Source organism: Clarias gariepinus, chromosome 22, assembly GCF_024256425.1.
Source record: "Clarias gariepinus isolate MV-2021 ecotype Netherlands chromosome 22, CGAR_prim_01v2, whole genome shotgun sequence".
Taxonomy (NCBI): Eukaryota; Metazoa; Chordata; class Actinopteri; order Siluriformes; family Clariidae; genus Clarias; species Clarias gariepinus.
This window is the reverse complement of record NC_071121.1, coordinates 26,648,957-26,661,175: the sequence shown is the minus strand read 5'-3', so window position 1 is coordinate 26,661,175 and position 12,219 is coordinate 26,648,957. Positions and strand designations below refer to the sequence as shown.

General features: G+C 44.4%; 2 protein-coding genes and 1 pseudogene across 2 annotated transcripts in view; all 3 read left to right on the top strand.

Annotated features, from left to right (window-relative positions):
- The window catches only part of LOC128510414 (urokinase plasminogen activator surface receptor-like), a 57,367-nt gene that overhangs the window by 38,641 nt on the left and 6,507 nt on the right, over positions 1–12,219 (top strand). The window lies entirely within an intron of this gene.
- On the top strand, positions 1,812–3,980 carry LOC128510861 (uncharacterized; the record flags this gene model as incomplete). The annotated part of the gene is made up of 1 exon (XM_053483405.1): positions 1,812–3,980. A coding segment is annotated over one exon (2,169 nt), but the record flags the coding sequence as incomplete, so codon positions are not given.
- Positions 4,706–7,643, top strand: LOC128510413 (uncharacterized; annotated as a pseudogene).

Sequence of the window (12,219 nt, the reverse complement as noted above, 5' to 3'; positions counted from 1 at the left end):
CGAGTACGACGGCCATCCGCGGACAGCAGCTCCTGCCTCCGTCCGCTCGCGCTTGCTCTTCTTTGAAGTCTCTGGGGCACGTTCCATTTGCCCCGTTTGCATGCCGCACTTCCGCGTTGTGTGCGCGCGTCCCATTCACACCACGTAGTAAAATCCACTGTAAACCAACAAACCCCGAGTATTTTATAGCGCGGATTGGAAGCCCGTGATCATTAGCAAGGAGAGCTCTTCTTCACTATTCGTGGCTAATTCAGCAGCCCCGCTTTTTCGCATATCTGAAGTGGAGGCCGCCTAACTAGTGAGCGAGGAGCGATATTGATTTGGGTGCACGCCGTGACAGGCTGAAAAAAAACTATTGTCCTCAAAAATGTAACAGATGAGGACTCTGATTAATGTGCAAAAACTATATAATAAAACTATATAAGACTACATGCCCTAAAAGACTCAAATTTTATTTAAGCGCACTCACAATAATGAAAAAACGTGATTTTTATAAATGTTTGAAAGCAAATAAGCTGCGCTGCTCTGTATTGTTTTTGGTGAACTTGAGCGCGTCAGAAAATGAACGCAAACGGTTTTTTAAATGGTCAGAGTCAGTCTGCTTGCTGTTTTCCCGACGCGTTCATAATCATTAGTCTACTTCTGCCGGTGCGCTCTGGAAAACTCCATGCATGCGGCTGAGTGCTGATTAAAACTATGGAGTAAATTAAAGAGGAGAATCACGATGCCGAATCGAAGTCCTGAGCCCAAACCTCATTTAAATTAAATTAACAAATACTATAAGTAAAAAAAAAACAATAGCTCACGTTTAGAAACCGTTTATAAATTATTTCCGACATGAGTTGGCCCGGTGTTATGCGCAGAGCGCCGGGAGATTTCCTGAAGCTCTGAAATCACTGGGGCATTTTTTCTAAAAAGATGCTATCGTTAATAACTGATGGAGGTTTTGAGCTGTATATACACGCAGTTTTGAGGGGTTTAAAACGAATTAGTCCGAGCAGACCTACATGAAAGGTGAGAAGTGAGTAACTGCGCGCGCTGTCGCGGTGTATATACTGTACAACACACGTTTATCAACCTTTTGATAAAAACGCTGCCTTTTGTAAAGTGAAAGTACTTTACAAAAGACAAACTGCTTTATTTTAGTCATGAATTCACAATCACATCACATTCCAGATATTATTTCCAGCCATGGTTAAATAATGTATGAAATAATTATTAAATGCTGGACACAAACAGCAAATATGATGATTATTATAAAAAGACCCGAAAAAGTTTGTGGTCATAAGATAATATTTACTTAATAATATAATATATATAGTTCATTCATGTCTTCTGATGATGTCGACACATTTTTTACGTTTTAAATAATGCCAATATATGTTGGCATATTCACGAATCAGGACATTCGCATAGTTAAGACTACCAGATAGCCTACTATCAGGAAATCAAATTAATTTCAACACCATGTAAACCGAGACATTGCCATGTCTTTCACTGTTTTGTCCCTGTTAAAACATTACAAAAAATATATAAGAAACTTATTAAGAATTTTAAAGCACGAATTTGGGCATCTCATTTCATCATTATGAAAATAATATAAAGCACATATACACACATTTATCATGAAAGATCTGTTGTAAAGCAAAATAAAATTCATGTTTGCTTCAGCATTGGGAACAATATTGTTTTAGACTAAGTAATTATACACAGTGCTTCGTTGTACAGTACTTGGTCCGGCGTTTAAATAAAGTCCTTCCATGCGCCATCTGGCGGATATTCAGTGAAGCACAACACATTTATTTAAATTCCTTCTGAAAAACAGTTACATTGACACTTCAGTGCAGAAGGGGGGAGTCCCAGGCATACCGGGATGCTTGGAACACACTGGAGTGGTATCCCAGCTGATCAGGGAGGCAAGGAAAAATAGAGGAGACTTGGCAACACTCTGGCTGGACCTCACAAATGCCTATGGACCCATTCCTCACAAGCTGGTCAAAAACGCACTGACAAGACATCATGTGCCAGAGAATATCACCAACCTCATTTTGGATTATTACAACAACTTCCAATTGAGGGTAACATCGGGATCATTAACATCTGCCTGGCAACGCCTGGAAAAGGGCATTATAACAGGCTGCACCATCTCAGTGCCACTCTTCTCCTTGGCTATGAACATGATTGTGAAATCAGCAGAGGTGGAGTGCAGAGGACCCTTATCAAAATCTGGCACTCGTCAACCCCCTATCAGAGCCTTCATGGATGACCTCACAGTGACTACAACCTCTGTTCCAGGCTGTAGATGGCTACTCCAGGGGCTAGAAAGACTCATCTCTTGGGCGAGGATGAGCTTCAAGCCTGTCAAATCCAGGTCTCTGGTCCTGAAGAAAGGCAAAGTGGTTGATCGGTTCCGCTTTACCATAGGAGGGACACCAATTCCATCGGTGACGGAAAAACCTGCCAAGAGCCTGGGCAAGGTTTTCAATAGCTCCCTAAGAGATACAGACGCACTACAGCAAATCAGGGCTGATTTGACAATATGGCTTGCAGCAATAGACAAGTCGGGGCTACCAGGAAAATTTAAAACCTGGATCTATCAATATGGAGTTCTGCCAAGGATTCTTTGGCCCCTACTTGTCTACGAGGTGCCCATGTCCATTGTGGAGATGCTGGAACGCACCATCAGCAAGTTCCTCCGGAGGTGGCTTGGGCTCCCTCGATCCCTTAGCAGCATTGCCCTGTATGGCCATTCCACCATTCTGCAGCTTCCCATCAGCGGCCTGTCAGAAGAGTTTAAGGTCACACGCGCCAGGGAGTTGATGATGTACCGGGACTCCTCTGACACAAAGGTTGCTTCCGCAGGAATCCTGGTGAAAACCGGAAGAAAATGGAAGGCACAGGAAGCCGTCAGCAGAGCTGAGGCACGGCTGCAGCATAACGTCCTGGTTGGTAACACTGCAGTGGGCCGAGCAGGACTAGGCAGCTTTCCCAAACCCCGCTACGATAAGGCGAGAGGAAGGGAGAAACGCCAAATGGTGCAGGACGAGGTAAGAGCAGAGGTGGAAGAAGTTCGCAGGATCAAGATGGTGGCCATGTACCAGCAAGGCGCCTGGACAAGGTGGGAGCACGCAGAACAGCGTAAAATCACCTGGTCAGAGCTCTGGAGATGCGAACCCCAGCACATCAAGTTCCTGATACAATCCGTGTACAATGTTCTTCCAAGTCCAACCAATTTACTGCGGTGGGGCTTATCTGACACCGCTGCATGCCAGTTATGCAAAAAGAGGGGCACACTGGAGCACATCCTCAGCTGCTGTCCGAAGGCCTTGGGGGAAGGGCGGTACCGCTGGCGTCACGACCAGGTACTTAGGGCTCTGGCAGACATAGTCAGCACGGCAATCACCAATTGCAAATACCAACACACCTCCAAGCAGTCCATCACCTTCGTCAGAGCTGGGCAGAAGTTACAACAACGGCCAAGTCCACCTGGAGGGCTTCTCAACACTGCTCAAGACTGGAAACTCCAAGCCGACCTGGGGAGACAACTCAAGTTCCCAGAATACATCTTGACCACTTCATTGCGACCAGACATGGTGTTAACATCTGATGCATCAAAGCAAGTGGTCTTGGTTGAGCTTACTGTCCCTTGGGAAGACAGATTGGAGGAGGCCCATGAGCGTAAGAAGGCCAAATATGCTGAGATAGTGGTGGAATGCCGTAACAAAGGCTGGAAAGCTCGCTGCGAGCCAGTGGAGGTTGGGTGCCGGGGCTTTGCTGGTCAGTCATTACCCCGCATGTTTAAACTCCTTGGAATAAAAGGGCAGCTGTGCAGAAGAGCCATCAAAACCATCATAGAGGCTGCTGAGAAGGCCTCAAGATGGTTATGGATCCGGAGTAGGGATCCGTGGAGTAGTGGGCCACTTGGACACAAGTTGGGGACTGATCACCTCCGGCTGGGTCGCCCGAGCGAGGGTGATTGATGATCAAAGACCCGAAACATCCTATGACCTCGGGTTCATCACTGATGATGTGTCCAAGTAGCACCTTGTGGTGTATTGAAGAACTGTTGTACCTGGCCTTGCCAGTGACTGCCGGGAAAGACTGGATGACCACCATGAACAGGATGGTGACGACTGGAGAGACAGTTGACTGTTTGGAAAGACGGCAACCGGGGCAGCGAGGGCTAGCACCCCAAACTGCAGCTCCTGTGAAGGAGCACCCAAAATAAGCTACGACGAACCCTTCCGAAGTATACCCCCAGGGATTCCCGAGAGGGGGGGAGAATGAGAATCCCAAATGGACAGATCTACTGGTAACGAACTTGGCTAATGGACATTCGACAAAGAGCACAGTCTGCTTTTGCGGCAAGGTTTGCAAAAACCCAACAGGTCTGAAAATTCACCAGACCAAGATGGCCTGCCTGAAGGGAGGACAAGTAAGGCAACGCACAGGTGTAGTGGCACGCACTAGTAATAAAGTGCTCGTCACTGACCCTGGTATAACGAAGGAGGAGCCAGGCCCGGAGTCACCCCACAGTGCCCGGAACCTCCAAGCTGCACCAGTCCCCCTGCAGAGTGGAAAACCAGAACACTGTTGGGTGAAGTGGCCTGCTGCCAACAGCAAGGAGTGGCCCCAGCTGGACAAGGACATAGATAAGATCATGGAGACAACAACAAAGGGCGACGCAGACCACAAACTCCTCACTATGTGCACCCTCATAATGACCATCGGTGCAGAGCGGTTTGGGGTGGCAGAACAGTCAACGGGTAGTAAATCAGTAAGACCCAACCGGCGGGAGAATAGGATCAGTGAGCTTAGGCAGGAGTTGAAAATCCTTAAGCGCAAGTTTAGAGTAGCAAAGGAGGAGGAGAGAAGTGCCTTGTCTGAGCTCAGGAAGATCGTGAGAACAAAGCTTGTCACACTCAGACGAGCCGAGTGGCACAGAAAGAAAGGAAAAGAGAGGGCCAAGAAGCGCAAGGCATTCATCAACAACCCATTCAGCTTCACTAAGCGACTTTTGGGACAGAAGAAGAGTGGCAACTTGTCTTGTACCGTAGAGGAGATCAATCACCACCTCAATATCACCTTTGGTGACCCTTTAAGAGAACAAGAACTGGGCCCTTGCGAGGCACTGGTCAAGCCGCCAGAGCCCTTGGTTAAGTTTAACACCTCGGAGCCCACCCTGAAAGAGGTCAAGGAAGCAATAATGGCCTCCAGATCAAGCTCCTCTCCAGGACCCAGCGGAGTCTCATACAGAGTCTACAAGCAGTGCCCCAAGCTCCTCGTACGACTCTGGAGGATCATCAAGGTGATCTGGCGAAGGGGAAGGGTCGCTGCCCAATGGAGGTCAGCCGAAGGAGTCTGGATTCCCAAGGAAGAGGAGGCCAGTAACATCGAGCAGTTCCGCATCATCTCGTTGTTGTCCGTCAAAGGGAAGATCTTTTTTAAGATACTGTCCCAACGGCTAATGGAATTCCTTCTGAAAAACAGTTACATTGACACTTCAGTGCAGAAGGGGGGAGTCCCAGGCATACCGGGATGCTTGGAACACACTGGAGTGGTATCCCAGCTGATCAGGGAGGCAAGGAAAAATAGAGGAGACTTGGCAACACTCTGGCTGGACCTCACAAATGCCTATGGATCCATTCCTCACAAGCTGGTCGAAAACGCACTGACAAGACATCATGTGCCAGAGAAGATCACCAACCTCATTTTGGATTATTACAACAACTTCCAATTGAGGGTAACATCGGGATTATTAACATCTGCCTGGCAACGCCTGGAAAAGGGCATTATAACAGGCTGCACCATCTCAGTGCCACTCTTCTCCTTGGCTATGAACATGATTGTGAAATCAGCAGAGGTGGAGTGCAGAGGACCCTTATCAAAATCTGGCACTCGTCAACCCCCTATAAGAGCCTTCATGGATGACCTCACAGTGACTACAACCTCTGTTCCAGGCTGTAGATGGCTACTCCAGGGGCTAGAAAGACTCATCTCTTGGGCAAGGATGAGCTTCAAGCCTGTCAAATCCAGGTCTCTGGTCCTGAAGAAAGGCAAAGTGGTTGATCGGTTCCGCTTTACCATAGGAGGGACACCAATTCCATCGGTGATGGAAAAACCTGTCAAGAGCCTGGGCAAGGTTTTCAATAGCTCCCTAAGAGATACAGACGCACTACAGCAAATCAGGGCTGATTTGACAATATGGCTTGCAGCAATAGACAAGTCGGGGCTACCAGGAAATTTAAAACCTGGATCTATCAATATGGAGTTCTGCCAAGGATTCTTTGGCCCCTACTTGTCTATGAGGTGCCCATGTCCATTGTGGAGATGCTGGAACGCACCATCAGCAAGTTCCTCCGGAGGTGGCTTGGGCTCCCTCGATCCCTTAGCAGCATTGCCCTGTATGGCCATTCCACCATTCTGCAGCTTCCCATCAGCGGCCTGTCAGAAGAGTTTAAGGTCACACGCGCCAGGGAGTTGATGATGTACCGGGACTCCTCTGACACAAAGGTTGCTTCCGCAGGAATCCTGGTGAAAACCGGAAGAAAATGGAAGGCACAGGAAGCCGTCAGCAGAGCTGAGGCACGGCTGCAGCATAACGTCCTGGTTGGTAACACTGCAGTGGGCCGAGTAGGACTAGGCAGCTTTCCCAAACCCCGCTACGATAAGGCGAGAGGAAGGGAGAAACGCCAAATGGTGCAGGACGAGGTAAGAGCAGAGGTGGAAGAAGTTCGCAGGATCAAGATGGTGGCCATGTACCAGCAAGGCGCCTGGACAAGGTGGGAGCACGCAGAACAGCGTAAAATCACCTGATCAGAGCTCTGGAGATGCGAACCCCAGCACATCAAGTTCCTGATACAATCCGTGTACGATGTTCTTCCAAATCACCCAATTTACTGCGGTGGGGCTTATCTGACACCGCTGCATGCCAGTTATGCAAAAAGAGGGGCACACTGGAGCACATCCTCAGCTGCTGTCCGAAGGCCTTGGGGGAAGGGCGGTACCGCTGACGTCACGACCAGGTACTTAGGGCTCTGGCAGACATAGTCAGCACGGCAATCACCAATTGCAAATACCAACACACCCCCAAGCAGTCCATCACCTTCGTCAGAGCTGGGCAGAAGTTACAACAACGGCCAAGTCCACCTGGAGGGCTTCTCAACACTGCTCAAGACTGGAAACTCCAAGCCGACCTGGGGAGACAACTCAAGTTCCCAGAATACATCTTGACCACTTCATTGCGACCAGACATGGTGTTAACATCTGACGCATCAAAGCAAGTGGTCTTGGTTGAGCTTACTGTCCCTTGGGAAGACAGATTGGAGGAGGCCCATGAGCGTAAAAAGGCCAAATATGCTGAGATAGTGGTGGAATGCCGTAACAAAGGCTGGAAAGCTCGCTGCGAGCCAGTGGAGGTTGGGTGCCGGGGCTTTGCTGGTCAGTCATTACCCCGCATGTTTAAACTCCTTGGAATAAAAGGGCAGCTGTGCAGAAGAGCCATCAAAACCATCATAGAGGCTGCTGAGAAGGCCTCAAGATGGTTATGGATCCGGAGTAGGGATCCGTGGAGTAGTGGGCCACTTGGACACAAGTTGGGGACTGATCACCTCCGGCTAGGTCGCCCGAGCGAGGGTGTTTGATGATCAAAGACCCGAAACATCCTATGACCTCGGGTTCATCACTGATGATGTGTCCAAGTAGCACCTTGTGGTGTATTGAAGAACTAAAAAAATTCCCGAATGTTGCTTACGGCAAGTCGCGGCGCGCCGCGCGCTAAATTGAGGCATCCCGCGGGAAAACACGCGCAGTCTTAATGACCACATCTGTATACGGCCTTTCTAAACAAAAAGTGTCTTAGAAAATTTTAATGGGTGTATTGTTTTCTGTAATTGAGTAAGCGAGATGATTCTCATACCATTTTGAAGTAAAACTTCTACACTACAAGATCCAGGTCACAAAAGTCTTGTACACACATGCATAACTGTTTTTTCCTCCAATATACAAACTTGTACATACATGCTGCTCATGTATTATTGCAGCCCAGTTTGTGCTCAATAAAATGTTATCAGACTTTAGATGTGTATACAGTGGTGTGAAAAACTATTTGCCCCCTTCCTGATTTCTTATTCTTTTGCATGTTTGTCACACAAAATGTTTCTGATCATCAAACACATTTAACTATTAGTCAAAGATAAAGCAAGTAAACACAAAATGCAGTTTTTAAATGATGGTTTTTATTATTTAGGGAGAAAAAAAATCCAAACCTACATGGCCCTGTGTGAAAAAGTAATTGCCCCCTGAACCTAATAACTGGTTGGGCCACCACTTCTAGAAACTTCTAAATTTCTGTTTTGACAAATTTCTATTTCTATTTTCTTTTCTATATTTCTATATCTGTTATATTGATATTTTGTTCTCATTTCACTAGTTAATCTTATTTTCTAACTTATTTCTTTTATTACAGTATATTTTTTTGTACAGCATATTTTACTAGTTAATTTTATTCTTAACGTATTTCTTTTATTCATATTTATTTTCTTATGTATAAGCTTTTATTTTTTAAAGTCACTGGCAGTTGTGTAAGCATTTCCCTGAATATCGTACTGCGTATGACTTTGTATGTGACAAATAAAATTTGAATTTGAACTGCATAAGCTTGCCTACTGGTAAAGCATGGGGGACCTTGGCTAGAGGACAAACTGGTGCATGTCCCTCATCATGTTGGGTTACCAATACTTATTTTTGTGGAGGTGGTATATTCGATAGGATGTCTTGAAGCTGGTGCTGTGTGGGCCCATGTGATTAGTTTAGCTAACAGAGCACTGGGTATAAATCTCCTGTTAGGAGGGCATGCTTTGGGTGCTTGTCTTGGTTGGGATTGTGTGATTTCTTGGTCTATGCCCCATGTTATTGCTTCTATGTAGCAGTGCAGGGGTAGGATGGGTTATTGGCAGTAATCATAGAGGCAGGAGAGTGAATCTGCTTTAGAATTTTTTGACCTTGGACAAAATGAGATGATAAACTGAAATCTGGAGAAGAATAAAGCCCAAAGGGCCTGATGTGGGTTAAGTCTCTTGTCAGCCTTGAGGTATTCCGGGTTCTTATGATCTGTGAATATGGTAAATGACAACTGTCAGTTTCCTACATCATAATTTTTCTCAGCAGAGGACAACTTGCAATAAAAAAACGCTACAAAGTGGAGCTTCGTTTATCACCAAACCATTGTAACAGGACTGCTCCCGCCCCTGCTTATGATTCATCTACCTTAACAATAAATGGCTTGTCGGGGTGTTTTATAATGGGAGCTAAGGTAAAGGCATTCTTCAGTTGAAAGAATGCTTCTTCTGCCGTAGGGTTCCAGTTGAGGCTCTTTCTTTCTCCTTTCAGGAGTCATGTGAGGGGGTGTGCAATGGAGCTGAACCCTCCTATAAGGCAACGATAAAAATCTTCCTGAATCATGCCTTGAAGTTTTCATAAAAGATGAGTTGATACTCCTCCGTGAACCAGAATGCTGTGGCTCATGCAAGTGCTTTGCCGGTGAGAAGATTCCGAATTTGTGATATTTTTTTTTGTCAGTTAGTCCTTGAAAACTACAGGAAAAATACACTGAACACTGTAGTAGAAAATTCCTGCATAGGTCTGGCTCACCTTCATGCTTCTCTGGAAGGGAGGTCACTGGTGGTTTGTGCAGGATGTTAGTTATGGTTTGTGAGAGCTGCTGTATTTTGGCATTGATTTCTGGTAGTCTCTATTCTTGGTTCTTCAGTAGTTGTTTCCAAGTTCTAGCAGCTTGAAGCCAATTGGGAAATGCTGCAGAGAGGATGTGGAGACGCATGCAAATGCATATAAGAGCAGAGGTTTATTGATAACTGCAAGAAAACAAATTCAAAACATTAATCCAAAAGGCAAGGTCATAATCAGGCAAGGTCAGATGATGTATAAACAACAATGGTAAGGTCAGGGAAAAAATCTAAATCCTTTTACAAACGTGGTCAAAAGCTGAACATCCTAAACACAACCCAAAGGCTTGGCAAACATCGACAAAAAAGGTACTAAATAATATTTCTGAAATACTAATACTGCAGCAAGGTGCCGAGGTGCTTTTGTAATTGTAGGAAATCAGGAACAGGTAAGTTTAATCTATAATCAAAACTCTGGTGAACCTGACAAAGTGCATGCATGTTGGGCGCTGTAGTTTCTGGTGGCCATGTTTGTAGCCAGTGATCCATGCTGGAAAATGGAGTTCTGGACCTGTTCCCCTGATTCTCTTACATTAAAATATATGTGTTTCGGTTATTTTAGTACGTTTAAAACTTTGGAAAACATAAAAGATATTATTATGTTTATTATAAATTATAATTTTTAATTATATATTCATCAAGTTGCATTAAATTCTATTCACAATAGAAGCACATTGTACAAATTACGTGGGAATGTTATTTATATTTACATTTACATTTACATTTAGGCATTTGGCAGACGCTCTTATCCAGAGCGACTTACATTTTTATCTCATTACACATCTGAGCAGTTGAGGGTTAAGGGCCTTGCTCAAGGGCCCAACAGTGGCAACTTTGGTGGTTGTGGGGTTTGAACCTGGGATCTTCCGAACCGTAGTCCAATGCCTTAACCACTGAGCTACCCCTATTTACGACAAGAAACACATACAAAAATACAGTCAATCTACTCTACTATCCATCTACTATACTTGTATATATAGAGGCTGCTGTGGCAAAAACATTAAAAGGAGGAACCCCTCTCCTTCAGCATCCATGCCAGAGTCTGCTCTATATCTGTATTAAAATACTTTGATCTGCAGCCACATGATTCACTAAAGAGATAGCTTTGAATAAGATGAGATAACTGCATAAAAGTACAAATGTGCAGGTGTTTCTATTAAAGTAAATGATGATCATGAGGATAAATGCTTAAAGTAAACAAAGGATTTTTATAGATTTTCTGGTTATATTTGTTAAAGATAAACATATGTTAAATTAGTGTATATTGCATTTCTTTACTTACTCTAAAAACATTTTGTGTTTTCATAAACAACTTTTACACTATTTTCCAAATGTAAAAAATACCATGTGGGGAACCACGTGTTGGGAACTTGTGGATTAATTTCACATGTAGTGCTGTATAATAAAGCTGCTTTACCTTGAACCTACGTCAACTGGTGCATTTATTATACTGGGTTTTACTTACAATGTCCCTTGGTTAAATCTTTTTAAGACAAAGGCAGCACATCACGCACACACATGCACACATAGTATGTGTTAATGCAGCTGTGTACGGGCTAAAATTAAGCCAAAAGTTTTATTCCAGATGCTCTTCCAAACACAACCCTCTGTTTATTCAGGCTTACTGTAGGAGTGACACTAAGAATGCAGTGGCTCCAGTGTCCTGGATAAAACCCAGTCCAGTGAACATGCCTAATGCTAAACACCTATCCACAAAAAAACCAGTGCATCTTAAAAATATATACTTTGGCAGTTTATGAAGCACTTTGTATACAACACAATTTATTTACAGAATGTATTTCACAAATGACACTACAGTATAGTGCAGAAATAAGAAAGAGGCCAAAATCTTAAATTTTGCACTTTTGTAAAAAAATTGTAATGTGTCAGAAGACTGGCTAGATATGTAAAAGCTAAACCATTTAGAGCCTTGTATGTGAGTAATGCTAGTTTGTAATGCTGTTTGTAATTAATTCTAAAACAGCTATTTACTTAGTGAAATAAAAATATAACAACGATTCTGTTGCTAACTAACTGCGTCATCAACTCGCGTCCACGGTTGCTATGGGTTACTGGACGCAGACGCTGACCCACTGTCTGCGTGCTTTAACTGTATGCACTGTAAAGTGGTCAGAATGCCGAAAAGGGCAAAATTACAATCAGATGTTCAGTTGTTTTTTATGTTGTTTTTAATTAAAATATTCATGTTTTACCCGACAGCTTGTTTTGCAACTACAGCTAAAATTCCACTAGTCTGTGGAGAATGAAGTGGAGTATGATGATATGGCTGGTTATCGTTGTATTTTAATAATGCGTTGTAATTGTGGTTGCATAAAGATGAACACTGATATGAACTGATTGTAGTGTTGCTTTTTAAATAGCTTTTATGTGACCATACAGCTTTACAAAAAATAGGAATACAGAGAAGTCGCTGTGTTGACTACCATACCAATGACTGATGGCTTGCTTGTAGTTA